This window comes from Theobroma cacao, chromosome 2 (genome assembly GCF_000208745.1).
Source record: "Theobroma cacao cultivar B97-61/B2 chromosome 2, Criollo_cocoa_genome_V2, whole genome shotgun sequence".
In the NCBI taxonomy this organism is placed as follows: Eukaryota; Viridiplantae; Streptophyta; class Magnoliopsida; order Malvales; family Malvaceae; genus Theobroma; species Theobroma cacao.
Window position 1 is genome coordinate 1,346,477 of NC_030851.1, and position 14,839 is coordinate 1,361,315.

General features: G+C 35.1%; 2 protein-coding genes across 6 annotated transcripts; one reads left to right on the forward strand and one right to left on the reverse strand.

Moving 5' to 3' along the window:
• Positions 3,225–7,691, reverse strand: LOC18607214 (ATP phosphoribosyltransferase 2, chloroplastic). Of its 4 annotated transcripts, none has more exons than XM_018115703.1 (11): positions 7,158–7,690; positions 6,993–7,052; positions 6,790–6,903; positions 6,398–6,466; positions 6,206–6,313; positions 5,987–6,070; positions 4,934–5,035; positions 4,689–4,802; positions 4,521–4,601; positions 4,250–4,373; positions 3,225–3,634 (listed from the first exon to the last, which is right to left on the reverse strand). In XM_018115703.1, exons 1-11 carry the CDS (start codon positions 7,386–7,388, stop codon positions 3,624–3,626), a joined length of 1,098 nt encoding a protein of 365 aa, XP_017971192.1. In that variant the 5' UTR covers positions 7,389–7,690; the 3' UTR covers positions 3,225–3,623. The 4 variants fall into 4 exon arrangements, with proteins under 4 accessions (XP_017971192.1, XP_007041314.2, XP_007041316.2 ...); XM_007041252.2 differs by having other exon boundaries at positions 4,254–4,373; positions 6,398–6,463; positions 7,158–7,689; XM_007041254.2 differs by having other exon boundaries at positions 4,254–4,373; positions 7,158–7,689.
• Positions 9,592–14,612, forward strand: LOC18607215 (probable magnesium transporter NIPA4). Of its 2 annotated transcripts, XM_018115704.1 has the most exons (10): positions 9,593–10,419; positions 10,658–10,744; positions 11,213–11,269; positions 11,619–11,709; positions 11,790–11,950; positions 12,061–12,188; positions 12,291–12,428; positions 12,891–12,983; positions 13,488–13,593; positions 14,117–14,612. In XM_018115704.1, the coding sequence occupies exons 3-10, from the start codon at positions 11,260–11,262 to the stop codon at positions 14,224–14,226; spliced, it is 837 nt and encodes a 278-aa protein (XP_017971193.1). In that variant the 5' UTR covers positions 9,593–10,419; positions 10,658–10,744; positions 11,213–11,259; the 3' UTR covers positions 14,227–14,612. The 2 variants fall into 2 exon arrangements, with proteins under 2 accessions (XP_007041319.1, XP_017971193.1); XM_007041257.2 differs by lacking the exon at positions 10,658–10,744 and having other exon boundaries at positions 9,592–10,419.

A 14,839-nucleotide genomic window follows, 5' to 3' on the forward strand; every position in this document is an offset into this window, starting at 1 on the left:
CAATGGTAGAATTTATTTGTCTGAAGCCACGTGTGCAAGTTAAAGAACCCAAATTCATCGACTTCTTTGAGTTAGAGTCACAAGACCGAAAAGGAAAAGATATGGTTGAGAGTCCAAGTACGAGCTTGACAACTCGTTTCTTTGAGTTCCTTTGATTGGCTTTCACCTGCTATTCTCCTGTATCTTTTTGTGCTTAGTTAAAATTTGATACCGGAAATGTTTTGTTGTATACTATTTCCTCGAGGATGTAATGCAAATTACCAAGCAAGTCCCTCCGTTCTTTCCCTCCTCTAAGTGACGAGCATATGGTGGATTTTGCGGTTAGAGACGAGGAGAGTGGCCGTGTCTGGAAGTTTCGAATTTACACTCGTAAGAAGAAGAACAACAGCAAGTACCTGAAGCCGGTTCTTATCAAAGGATGGCGAGAGTTTGTTTGCAGCAAACAGCTGAGGGTTGGTGATAGAGTTGCGTTTTACAGTGCGGAAGAACAAGCTGGCGCTGTTAAGTATCGTGTCAAAGTGGAAAGGCCACTTAAAATTTTTGGTGCTTTGGTATTTCCTTCCTAGGAGTCTCTGTTTTGTTAATGTAGCAAAGAAGCTTGTCTATTTCGTATGGTTTCAACTGTTGTAGGGTTTCTTGTAATTCTGACAAAAAATGCTTTGTAAATATACTGATTAGTAATAAATTTTGTTCTTCGTTGATCGGATCATATTCATGGGGCTACTTCTTCTATCATTTTTGCCTATAAAAATAGAATTGAAAACAGAGCACAAACAGAGTAGTTTTATTTTCTGTAACCGGGTATCTCCTCAAGTTACTACTACCGATAATTCTTTTAGTCGCTAATCAAGATGGATTATTTAAAGGGTAGCTAGTATTTCCTCTGCCAAAAAGAATAGAAACAGAGCTAAAAGCACTTGATTCTCTAATTTATGATCTTTAGCTGGTCCCTGGTCAGTGCAAAGAGAACTACATCTTACAATTTCAGAAGAAAGACAAGGAAGAAAAATGATGAAGATGAAGGAGGAGGCCAACAGAGGATGAAACTTTGTCAAATTAGCCAATGATTCAGGGTTCAATAGATGTAGGCAATTTCATCATTTCTAGATAATAATCGAACATCATCACTGCATCAGTCTGCTGGGGTTGAGACTCGGGAGAGGATCGAAGCCATACCACATTCATTGATAGATCTCTATATTTCTATGTCATCAAATTTGGAGCAAGAGATTAAGATTGACAACTCCTTAATTTTGAAATATCCAAACTCAAATTCGGTTAAAATTTAATTACTCGTACTATACTCAAATTTGAATAAAAATAAATTACTTAATACTCAAATTAGATTATTAATATTTACTAAAAAATCTACACTTAAACCCCAAATAAAAATTAAATTTTAATAAATATTTATAATCATACTCATATACTAAAATATTAATTTTAAAATATTTAAACTCAAAACTAATTAAAACTTAATTATTCATATTATATATCCGAATCCAAATTAAAATAAACACTTAATATTTGAATTCAATTATTAATACTTACAAAAGTCTAAACTTCAATTTGAAATAAAAAATAAATTTTAAAAAAGTTTTATGTACATATTAATAAATATTTATAATCTAATTTATATAATAAATAATTAAATTTTATCCGAATTCGTGACCAATAATAATTTTACGACTCAAACACACGAAAAAGATAGAGTGGACCACCACTTTCAATTTACTTGGAGTTAGTAAAACAAAAAGTGGATTAGAAAAATATTTTTTTTTGTTTTCTCCACGAGGCCAGGGCGGCGGTCATTGTCACTCGTAGTTTTGACTCGCGCAAAATGAAAGAAAAACTGCAGAGTGGGCTGATAGTCGAGCAAGCATCACTCCATCAGTCGACGGCCTTTATCTTTTCTTGAAGCTCAATTAATCCTACTTTAAACGGCTCGTTGAGAATCGGTAGACGACCGAAACAGAACCGACCGAGTGGGCACAAAAATCGAGCGATACCACATCCAGTGGCACATTGCTCTGTTACTATGTTCATCAGATTTGGGAATAGAGATGAACAATGATTATGCCTTTAAATTATAAAATAAAGGGTTGATTACGTAGTACCCAGGGTGTTTCCTTATTGATATGGTACGTCACTTTCAACCCCATATCACTATCAATGTACTGCATTCACACTTTGAAGAAGAAGAGAGAAACGCCTCGCGCCATATCAGCAGAACCGAGCGATACTAGTGCGAGAGAGTCGACTGTAAACTTGTTGTTGGTGTCAGCATATTATCGCGCATATCTCCTGTTAGCGAGATCAGGAGAAAAAGAAATCTGATTCGTGCTAATACAATACCAACCATTGCCACATTGTCGTCTATAAATGGGCATTTCATTGTTACTCTGGCTAACATAGAAACTCTCATTTTTTGCCTTTAGCAATGGCAGTATTCTCTAAACTGCTTACAGAGACAGATGTCGAGAAGAGATTGTCTGTTCCGACACAGAATAAAAAATGTTTCCTAGATTTCGGAAACCAGCATTAGGTGTTGCTTAAGGTCGTAGACGAGAATGATAAGGTCTGGCGATTTGTTTGTTCTATAAGGAAGCAAGGTCATCCAAAGCAGGTTCTGAGTCAGGGATGGCTTCCGTTCGTCCGCCGGTGGAAGCTTGCGATTGGTGATAGAGTGTTACTTCACAAAATTCAGGACAAAGCAGGTAAGGGGCTCTACAGAATTGAAGTGATCGAGAGAGCAAAGCAGTCACCTGGGGTTCTTTCGCCTTCCATTCTGAACCATGACGGTGATAGTACCATGAGGAACTTCGGCAAGGAGCCAGCCGGTTCCACTGTAACCTCCCACAGCAATGATCAGGCCATGACATACAACCTGACGGAAAGACTCAATGACCTACCTATTACCGATGGGGTTGGTTCGAAGATGGTAGAATTTATTTGTCTGAAGCCACGTGCAAGTTAGAGAACCCAAATTCATCGACTTCTTCGAGTTAGAGTCACGACTGCAGAGGAAAAGATATAGTTGAGAGTCCAAGTACGAGTCTGACAACTCGTTTCTTTGAGTTCCTTTGATTGGCTTTCACCTGCTATTTTCCGGTCTCTATTTGTGCTTAGTTAAAATTTGTTACTGGAAATGTTTTGTTGTATTCCTCAAGGATGCAATGAGAATTACCAAGCAGAGAGATTTCATCTGAAGAAAAGCTAACAGATTACATATAAATCCAGTGACTGCATTTCCATAAAACGAATCTCAAACTAGTAATGTTACAGATAACTTCCAGTAGTCATACACAATCAGAAGGAAAATGTGCTTTTCTATATCATCCTTATCATTACAATGGGGAAGAAAAAGAGCAGGTAAAAGAAACAAGGTACAGGAGAAAAAGAAAGCACAACACAAAACTTTGGAGGTCCTAACTCTCGCCAAAGTAGTTTTCAAACCACCTTGGAAACCTAAGTGCTCAAAAATTCTTCAGCATTGATATGAAATGCAAGTAAACCACCCATTCATCCACTGGAAGGACTAGAGGCCAAGCTTTGAAAGAAGTTCTCTCCATCTTGGCGTCTCTTCATCGAAAATGTAGGTCAACGGTGAAATTAGCACCCCACTACCTCCAACCTGCACCAGACAACATTCAAATTTACTAACCTGGAAGAGCAAAAATGAAATCCTTGTTCGTTAACTCCCACCCTTCTTTTGGGTTGGGGATGCTGTTATAGACAGGAAGGTTTTAGGGACAAGTATTTGGACACATAACCAAGTGTAACTATAAGCTTAATAAATAAAAAGGAATCTCTATGCACCTAAAAACCCATCAATTCTCCATAAACCAAACAAATTTTTCTTCCTGTAGAAAGAACTATGTATGCATTCATGGTGCTTATGCTGCCTAAAAATATAGCAGGCATGTTTGATCCACCTACAAACCCATCAATTCTTAATGAACGCATTAAGTAGTTCTTTTTCTTTATTTTGGGACAACGAATTATGCACATAACTAATCTAAAGAAGTACAGTTCATCTTTTCATTATGGCCATAAGCAGCCAGAAAATTTCTCAGAAGCAAGGAAATGCACAAGATGTAGTGGCATGGTCATTTGAATACAAATAAAAACTCAAATTTAAATCCCATAAACAAATAGTATTAGGAATGAACTAGTGCTGAAAACAGAGCAAGCACAAAGCCACAATTTCCATATTAAACAGGTAGCCTTTATTATATCTCATCATAACTTACTGCTCTCAACTGTTGTACAGACTTGTAAAGAGCCTTCTTGGGCACACATATGACTGTGGCATAGCAGTCAGCGACTGCCTTTCCATCACGCTTGGAAAAAACTGGACTTACTGTGGGCCCCTGCAAATACAAACATGAATAATTTTTAAAAGCCTTCTCAAATGTAGCAATAGCATTATGAAGATCTTAACACAACTCAGATTAAAATTGGTATTGATTCCATCCTAAAAGCAACAATCCAGATAGCCAAATCATCTCAAAACTCACCTGCAACCCAGCTAATGATGGCTGGCTCAGTATTCGCTCAGCCACTTCCTCTGCGCTACTACCCCTCATATTTGCAGTTACCTGCCATAGAAAACACATATGAACCATAAGAATACAGGGAGGAAAAGGAAAAGACAACCACATGATTGGAATCATGAATATCTGCACCATGAACTGGCCAATTGCCCTCAAATGAGCCTCAAATCTTTCAAGAATCTCATGTGTTGTGTCCAGTGCACCTTTCCGCTGGATTAATGCTTTTCGGCTTGCAACTAGAACAGCCTGAAGAAAATTGAACTCTAGAGATCAGGCAAGATTTTCTAAAAGCAAATCATTTTCAAATAGCATACTCAAGACTACAAGATCATATGCTTGAAAGTTGCATGAACAGGAAAAGACATAGATCTGCTTACTTGGCTTTCCAATACAACACCACCTTCAATTTCTTTCAAGTTGTTCTCCCTCAGTGTTGTCCCACTACTCACAAGGTCCAAAATTGCATCAGCTATTCCCATCTATATTAACAAGAAAGAGAACTGATTTCTATAAACATCACAAAGATAAACAGAAGCATTACATTTCCAGATAGCATCATCCTAATCTACAAATCCTAGCACTCCCTTTTAAATGTCACTTCCTTCAATAAGGCAACAAAATTTTGTTCAGTCAAATATCAAAAGGTGAAAACATAAAGGAAAATACAGGGGAACATAGCAAGGTAAATTTCTACATAGTTAACTGAGCTATATCTGAAATCTCATCTGCTATTCATTTTTGACAAAGTGAGCAAGTTTCATCAACTTTAAGAACAGTGCAGAGATGCCTTTAGGGTCAACTACCCAACTAAAAAAGGGGTTTTTCCCCTTTGAATAACAATTCAATATGATGGAATTGTTAGTAAGGAAGCATTTTTTCAGCTACTCACCACCTGGTAAGCTTCTTTCTCTTCTTTCCCCTATTTAGCATCTTAGTTTCTATGCTTGCTAAGTCCCTTTTCATCTTTTTGGCAAATAGACAACCCTGCCCTTCAATCACTACGTTCTTTTTCTCAACTGGCCATTACATTTGTACAAGCATAACTTAATCATCTAACCCTGGAAAGGTAAAAAACCATTTTTACCATAGTCATGCTCATCACCTATCAAATAATGCTTGCCTACGCAATTTAATCAAAATCACAAAAAGGAAAAGGATTAAAATCCAAAGGAGAGAGAGATCAGCATATATAGTTTATGCATCCAGGAAATAATCTTAAGTTCTTATGCAGTGAAATGATAACGAAGAAATTAGCCAAGATGTATGAGAATCTAAGTGTTGAAGTTTCTGCAAATTCAGTATTCTTCCTTCAGGAAGGCAAATATATGCATAATATTTATAGAACCGTAGAAGGATGAGTAACTCTCTCTTTCAATTTTAAATAATTACAAAGAGAAAACTAAATTGCAGGTACTCAGGTTAATTCTCACCGCAGGAGCTGCCTCTAAGGCCCCATCAGCAGTTGAAAATATCACATGCTTCAATCCGTTTTCTTTCATAAATTTAGGACCAAGCTGTACAGAAAGATGGAAAAGAAATTAAATTCCAATAGAAACATTCTCCAAATAAGCTAACCAAAACATATTGTACCAGAAATTAATTCCCAAAAGCAATATAATTAACAAAAATTAGTGAAGCGCATGTCATACATAAGTGAAGCCAGTTGCAACTCTTAGAGGTTTCTCAACAGTCCACTGGGGCATCCGGGCTAGCTCCTTCAGTGAATTGATATTCTCAAAGATCCCATACTTAGGAATCTGAAAAAACAAAATACAAATCATCACTGGCAGGGATATCAGGAAGATGAAGCTGGCTATTTACTTGAAACAAAGAACACTTACTGCAAGGGATAAATGGCAATCTCCATACTCGAGGGCATCATGAACAATGATAAGATCTTCATTACCCTGCTAAAAATTACTGAAACAATTAATTTTTCAATCTGCATTCATTTTTACAAGGTCTACTCTTTTCATTTATCGGCAGAAAAGGATAAGTGCATTATTAGAATAAACCCCATCACATCCAAGGTCAATTCTAGATAACTCAAACAATAACATATAAGAACTAGCTCTAAGCTGACATGGCAAAAATAATCTGCAAGCCTGGAATCTACATATTACAGAATCACTGCATAGAATTAGATATTTTGATTCTGCGTAACATTTTCATAATGACAGAGCACTGGAAAGGATGCCTTTAGTTAGATAGTATTCTATACTTTAATTCTTACCTGCCCATATTCACTGACAGTATCTAGCCCCACGATACCAAGATCTAAATCTCCAGATAACAATTTCCGGACAATGTCTTTGGGCCTCTGAAACCAGACTCCCAAATTGGAAAGCTGGGAAAAAAACAAAATAAAGTTTGAATACCAATCATACATAAACAATACACAGGTGCAAAGTACAATGCAAATTGTGATACACAAACCTGCGGTATTTGGGCAACATATTGCCGGGGATTGACCTGTTTAACTGACAATTGACAATCCTTTTGCAGAAAATACAGAAGAATTGGAAGGGGTCAGAATATAGGATGTGATAAAGAATAATTGAAATTGCTAGAGGCAAAATTTTAAAACTGTGAAACCATCACCTTAAGTAGATCGAGAGTGTCGGCAGCTATGCGTCCTTTGCTAGGCAAGCCGAGACGAATCTCATCCCTTTCAGCGATTCTACTATCGAGTTTGCCATTAACGACTGCCGTTTGGGACTGCGACGAGCAACAAGAGATGAAGCTTCGTTTAGAGACAGATATGTACAGCGACGGACAAGGACCAGAGACTGAGAAGAGGCATTGTTGGAAATACGGCTGCAACGGAGACATTTCTATGGCTTCCAATGTAAAACCTTAGTTATCCGTTTCTCTCTCTACGAAAAATATTGCAAAAGACAAAAAGGCAAGTTCAAAGGCTGCTAAAGAGAGAAGAGAGGAAGGAAATGAGAGAGATATGAGAGGAAGAAAAAAAGGGAAGGAAAATAAAAGAAAGAGACAAAGTGGGAAGCCGCCGCTGATATAAGGACCGGCGACGGAAACGACGTAGTCGTCGGCGGTGAAAAACTATATTTGACTTTTGAGGAATGGCGAGTGAAAGCTAGCGGCTAGAATTGGTGAGAGAAGAGAGGAAGGAAAGAGAAAATGATATCTTTTTAGAGATCAGTGAGAAAACTACGTCGTTTTGATAAAAAAAAAGGAAAGAGAAAAGAAAGAAGGAAAAGAACAAGGCAGGCCTGATCAACTTCCAAGCCCAGTTTAAATTGGACTTGGGCCCCTAAACTTGGGTCAAACCTATAATAATTGGAGTATATCTTAATCATTCTTTTATTTTTATATTATTTATTCAAACTTTAATTTTGTGGAATGATTAAAATAATGATATTATTTTATAAAATTAAATAATAATAACAATAAATGTATAAAAAATTTTAAATTTCGGGAGTAAATTAATTTTACTTCAAATCCCAAGGTATTCTTTTGTGATTATATTGCTGAATCTAACTATTTTGAAACAAACTTTTTTTATTAAATTCAAAAAAAAATATTATTATTAAACATCATATAAAAAATAAAATTTTAAATTAATACATAAATTCAATTCCCGTTCAATTTGTATTGTCCCCAAATTTTTAAATCGAATTGTTTTTCATAATTTATTAACTCATACATACCAAAAAAATAACTAAATCGAAACCAAAAACCAAAATTAACATTTGAAATTTTGATAAGAAAAAGTTCAAGAATATATTTAAATTTAAATTAGAAAAAAAAAAACGAAAATCCAAGTTTACAGCACATGTTGTGATGTCACTTTACTTGACCATACCCAAAAAAATTAAAAAAAGAAAAGAATATCAAATCTGATCGGATCTGCTCCAACTATTCATCCATATTCTTTTTACTAAATTAATAAATTAACTTTACAAATATTTGACAAATGATTACCAAATAGTCAAATCCAATCATTGTAAAGGAACACTCCAAGGTTAAAATTTAAAAGTTTTTATTATATAAATATAAGAACGAGAATGAAATTCAAAAAATTAAAAAAAGTTACTTATAAATTACAATTCATAATTCTTGTTTATATACTAAAAATTATGTAATATAAAAAACTCCACATAATATGATACAAAAATGATTTTTATTTTTTTGTTTGAGTATTCGATTAAGTGGTTTTATATATTAAAATTAATTTTATTTTTTCAAATTAAATTTTTTATTGATTTATAAATTTTGTCAAAATAAACAAAAATGCCAATAAATATTTTGTAATTGAATATCCTGCACTATTCGACTTGATTAAGTAATATTAAAGTATCTTATAATATGGTCCGAATAGTAACATTACTATCCATCACGAATTTAAATAGTGGTTCGTATTTACTATTTGAATATAATCATAAACAATAATTTTTACTATAAAATATCCTAATTTTTTTAAGTTTCAATTATAATTCTACTCGTAATTATTAATATTTGAAATGAATAACCTGCCATTCATAATTGAAAAAAAAAAATATTTTAAATATTTTATATTTACTATTTTTCTACTATGTTTCACTATTTTTCTTTTTCTTGAATTGGCCAACGTCGCTCCATTATGAAGATCGGGTTTAACTGTTGAATGTCAGATTTGGCACTCCTCGATCGAAGCTAAATTTGACACTCCGACCATGGGAACGTCAAATGTAGGATGGAGAAAATTATTTTTTTAATAAGAGAAAAAAATTAAAAATTATAATTTATATAATATGATAATTTTTAAAATAAATAAAAAATAAAATTATTCAAAAAATATTATCACATTATCAAATTAATAAAATAATAGTTAGATTTATATGTCAATATTATTTTAAGATGGACTGTTTTATTTATAGTTAAAACTTAAAAAAATAGGGTATTTCATTCTAATCTTTAATATTAAATTCAAATGGTAAAGATTAGAAACGAGAAAGTAATGAAATGAAGTAATTAAGGTGGATAAGGGGGACAAATGGGTAGAAATAAAAGAGAGGAGCGGTGACGATGCAAAAGATAAAGCGTAGCGGTCATAAATCAAACCAGAGTCGGAGGGGAGTCCTTGTTCTGGTAAAAACCCCAAACCCGCCACGCGCCCTTTCGCTCTCTCTCTCTCGCTCTCTCTTCCATTCCAAGAAACCTCTCCCTTCTTCGCAATCGCAGCTCTTCTCGTTCTCACCAACTCAGCAAACTCTCATCTATCTGACCCATCTATCAGCGCCGACTACCCCACACTTGTTCATTTCCCTCTTTGGAGTCGAGATCCACTCGCTTCTTCCCCAACTCACTCCGCTTCTACCGAGTCAAGATTCTTCCCTTGCTTACATTGTAAATATCCTTTTGTAATTCTTTCTTTTTTGGTCTCATTTCTTTGTGCCGACTGATATTCCACCGTCGCTTTCTTTCTCTCTCTCTCTCTCTCTGGATATCATCGTTCTCGCTGCTATTTGTCTAATTGGCCAAGATCCGTTTACTCGTGATATTTTGACTCGGGTTCGGCTATAAACCGACTCCAAAATTTGGGTTAATTTGTGTTTTTCTTCGAGATCCATGAACTCGTCTTTGAGACTCAGTGTGAGTTCAGAGCAAATCAAGGATCGGGCCGAGTTGTAGTTGACGTAGAATAGAGGCATCCCCGTGAGAATTAGGGTTTTGAAAAGTTTTTTTTTTTAAGTGTAAGGTTAGAGTATGGCGGCTGCGCGGAGCTGGAGCGAAGGCATGTCCTCGGATAATGTTAAGGGCTTGGTTTTAGCGCTTTCTTCCAGTTTTTTTATTGGGGGAAGTTTCATTGTTAAGAAAAAGGGCTTGAAGAAAGCCGGTGCTTCTGGCATCAGGGCAGGTACTGCAATTGATCAAAGCTTGATATGATTTTTCTTTTTTACTCTTCTTCCTTTTTTGATGATTAGACTTGGGATTTTTGTTTCTTTTTTGCTTTAGTGGAAAATAGGACTAGATTTAAAATGATTTGCACTGTCTTCTGGATTACTGCAGTGTATTGGGATTATGTGAATAATATTTTACTAAATTTAGAATATGAAATTGAGTGAACTGTACATGTTGGAAATCAATTTGCACAGGGAATTTAATTCACCAATGCTGGCATTAATCGATTTGAGCTCTTGTCAATCTAGTGTGGAAATTGTTTTGAGGAAACTAATCTACAGGTTATTTTTTCTCATCATAACTTTTTTATGCATCCTTTGCACCTGGTTTGCTTGACATCTTTGATTTATAATTCTCTTAATTTATTTAGTAGAAATCTGTCCAAGTTTCTTTGATACGAAGCTATGCATAATCTGTGAAAAGTAAAAGTACAAAATGTCTTTATAGGATGCAACTGGAGAAAATGGTATGCTTGGATATTTCCAATTCCAGATGATTGTTGGTTTTGTGTGTATATTGTGTTGCTGTTGGATAAAAAGTTTTTCTGTTCATGACATGACTGTGACTATTGCACAAATTGTTGTGTTGCCTTGCAATTAGCACAATTTTTTTTATCTCAATTATCCATAGAGCTCTCGGGATGCATTTACTGTCATTTAGTGCTTGTTCATTTTCATTCTTTTTGAATTTTGTATTGTTCTTGTGTTCAAGTGGTGCCAATGACATTGGTTTAATTGGTATTGACACAGGAGTTGGAGGGTATTCTTACTTGCTTGAGCCACTTTGGTGGGCCGGCATGATAACAAGTAAGTTTTATGGATTTCTCTTTGATCATTAACTAAAAATCTTAAGGATTTTTCATTGAACCTCTTTCTTTATTTGCCTTTTCTCATTTTCTTATTTTCCAAATATCATTACTAAAAGATGATGTTATAAAAGCTACATTGCAGCTATTAAAAATGGTATGAGATTTTGTTAGTGTTTTATTGTGCATATTTAGAAAGATAATTTTCTTACTTTCATTCCATACATCTTAATGTTTAGGGACCAAACTGTGCAGTCTTTTTAAATATAGTTACTTGTTTGAGTTGCTCATTCTTCAGGATTCTATAAGAAAAAGTGGTTAATTCTAATTGGTAATTGGCTTTGCAACAGTGGTCGTGGGGGAAATTGCTAATTTTGCAGCTTATGCATTTGCACCAGCTATATTGGTCACTCCTCTTGGTGCTCTCAGCATCATTATCAGGCATGGAAATATGTAGCTCAAAATTCTGGTTTATCTTTTAGTGTTAATTGCAATTTTTTATTTTTTATTTTTTCTTGCAGTGCTGCACTTGCGCATATAATTTTACGGGAAAAGTTACATACTTTTGGAATTCTTGGTTGTGTTTTGTGTGTGGTGGGCTCTACAACAATTGTTTTGCATGCTCCCCCAGAACGTCAGATTGAATCTGTAACAGAAGTTTGGGATCTTGCTACAGAGCCAGGTTACATTTTATTAATAATAATGTTTTTAGCTCTGAACATTGTATCATGCTCTAAATGGTTGTGGTGCAATGAAGAAAATGATCTTAATTTCTCTTTGATCTTGTCGCAGGGTTTCTCTTTTACACAGCTTTGGTCTTAACAGCTGTCTTTATACTTATATTCCACATTGTTCCACAATATGGACAAACACACATTATGGTTTACATTGGAGTTTGCTCTCTTGTGGGTTCCATTTCGGTATGCATCAGTTTAAGGCTGTTGGTAACTTAATTCTGTTTGCATTTCCAATGATACTGCATTTTTTTACATATTTTTGTATCTAAGAGTGTTCTTTGACAGGTCATGAGTGTTAAAGCACTTGGTATAGCCTTGAAGTTAACCTTTTCGGGAATGAACCAGCTTATATACCCGCAAACATGGGCCTTTACTTTAGTTGTGGTTACTTGTGTGCTTACCCAAATGAATTATTTAAACAAGGTAATGGTTACCCCTTGTTTTTTCTTCCTTTTGTGTTCTCTCTCTCTCGATATCTACAGTTGCATTTTTCTTTTGGATAATTTTCAAGTGATCCTTCAAACTAAAGAAACAAGAGTGGAGTGTGCGGAATGGGCAGAGAAAAAAGAATGAAACTTTGTCATCTTACTTCAAAGTCGCTCCATCTCAAATTTTGAACAATTTATTGGAAGGGTATTTGGTATTTTCTATTTTTTGGAGACCACTAAGTTAACAAACACATTGGTCTCTAAATTCTATGCATATGGATATACTTGTTCATGGTGTTATTAATCATTAGGTTAAGTCAGTTGAAATTTTTCTATGTGTGCTTTACATACTCTGAGAATTAATTGGCCCATTACCTTGATTTTGTGTTGCTTATTTTTTCTGATTTAAGAATTCTGTTTCACCCTCCAATTCTTGTTTTTGTCTTCATAATTGCAGGCGCTTGATACTTTCAACACAGCTGTTGTTTCTCCTATATACTATGTTATGTTCACATCACTTACCATTTTGGCTAGTGTAATCATGTTTAAGGTAATTTCCAGTCATTGATGGTGTCAGAATGGTTCAAAAGTCTTCTGAATTTGAACATTCAAAAAATTTAACTTGATACCATCTATTGTTTTCCTTAGAAGCCTTTTTCAAACATTATCTTAATTCATTTGTCTACAATGTGCTATGAGTTGCTTAATCCTATATATGCTGTTTTCATTTAAAGGAAAAGGGAAATCTATGAGTAGAAGGGTGGATGGTTTGGTCATTCAAGATTTTGTAACTGACCCCTAAGTTGCAATTTCCTTTCTTCAATTTCATATAGTGACCCTGTGACTGTTACCATACGAAACTGAACTTCTATGTGGTTTTCTGGTGGTTTAGTTTGCTATTAACCCCTTTGAGCTGCTTCCCTTATCGTCTTTCTTCCTATATAAAAATTAAAAATTTGACCAATTTGCACAATGATTGCTTCCTAGTTTGCAATTTTCTTTGTTTGGATTGACCTTGAAATTACATTATTGAAGTTTAATTTTCCGTTAGCAGGATTGGGATAGGCAGAATCCAACTCAGATTATAACAGAGATGTGTGGATTTGTGACTATCCTTTCAGGAACTTTTCTTCTTCACAAAACCAAGGATATGGTTGATGGTATGTTCTCATGAATCTTAAATTGTGAAATTATTCTCTCAACTAGCTGTTAATTTATTCTCTTGATCCTTCATAATGAGCAATGTCCATCTCTTGTTAGTACAGGAAGCATGTAGCAGCATTACATAGATGAAGCTTTTTTCTTTTTTTTTCTTTTGAAAGGCAAAATTATATTGAGCATTGTCTCGTAAAAGAGACTTCGAACAGCAGAGCCACTTAAGGCTTAAAGCTACAAAAGGTCCTCCAGATGAGGACTGGCAAAACATCAGAAGTACTTGATGTGCCAATGGAACAGAAAGGATAAATAAACCAACACAATAACCCCACAAACAATCCTTCAAAAGGTTTGCTCAACATGACAGTCAACCCTATAACCGTTTATAAAAGATCCTCAGGAGGTTCAAAATTTTCATCCCTTTGGTGCAGAACAAAGTAGGCATTGAAATTAGCTTTCATGATGTTAAGAAATATTTATTATGTTACTTTTGGCATTTTAAACATTTGATGAATGATGTTTAATCAGGTCCAAGTTTGACAGCATCTTTGTCCTTGCGGTCGTTAAAGCATGAAGAAGAGGATGGCTTTGGTGAAGGCATCCCTCTTAAACGGCAGGATTCATTGAGAATGCCTTAATTGAAATGTTAGGTCATCATGGCCATTCCTACAAAGCTCAAATAGCTTCTGGGGAGAAACCTCGTCGATGTCAACTTGTATTTTATGACCAACTTATGCCACCCTATTCATTTTTTGGAGGCTGTTAGAGGAGGTGAGATTTCCTGTGGCTCCTTTTTCCCTTCGCTTCATGATGAGACGATAGTTTACAGCTTTTTGCCTTGTATACGCTATCCGCCCCAGTTCATACAGGAAATATGGCCCACGTAATCTTGAGCATGGTGATTATACATAGTGTAATCTTTTGCTTTATTCTGCCAACAATTGGGTGGATTCTCACCATGTGAACTGGGAAAAACTCAAAAGGAATCAAATGCATGCATGTCTATCGCATTTTTCATTTGGTAGATCCACTGTTCTCCAGTCATTTGTTTGAAATGGCAGCTGAAACGCTGACAAATGACATCCTCTCTCTCTCTCTCTCTCTCTCTCTCACTAAGCTTTATTATGAGTAATTAATTTAGTACTNCCTCTCTCTCTCTCTCTCTCTCTCTCTCACTAAGCTTTATTATGAGAATTAATTTAGCAAAACTTAGAATGATTTCGGTTTAGTAGATTGCACGAAAAATTCGAG

Bases quoted from the DNA above. Each gene is read 5' to 3' on its own strand.
- LOC18607215 (XM_007041257.2), top strand. From the start codon at position 10,269: ATGGCGGCTGCGCGGAGCTGGAGCGAAGGCATGTCCTCGGATAATGTT. The intron at 10,420-11,212 runs GTACTGCAATTG...GTATTGACACAG, and splicing joins TGCTTCTGGCATCAGGGCAG to GAGTTGGAGGGTATTCTTAC. The intron at 12,984-13,487 runs GTAATTTCCAGT...TTCCGTTAGCAG, and splicing joins CTAGTGTAATCATGTTTAAG to GATTGGGATAGGCAGAATCC.
- LOC18607214 (XM_007041254.2), bottom strand. From the start codon at position 7,388: ATGTCTCCGTTGCAGCCGTATTTCCAACAATGCCTCTTCTCAGTCTCT. The intron at 6,467-6,789 runs GTAAGAATTAAA...AGTAATTTTTAG, and splicing joins CTGTCAGTGAATATGGGCAG to CAGGGTAATGAAGATCTTAT. The intron at 6,071-6,205 runs GTATGACATGCG...CTTTCTGTACAG, and splicing joins TTGCAACTGGCTTCACTTAT to CTTGGTCCTAAATTTATGAA.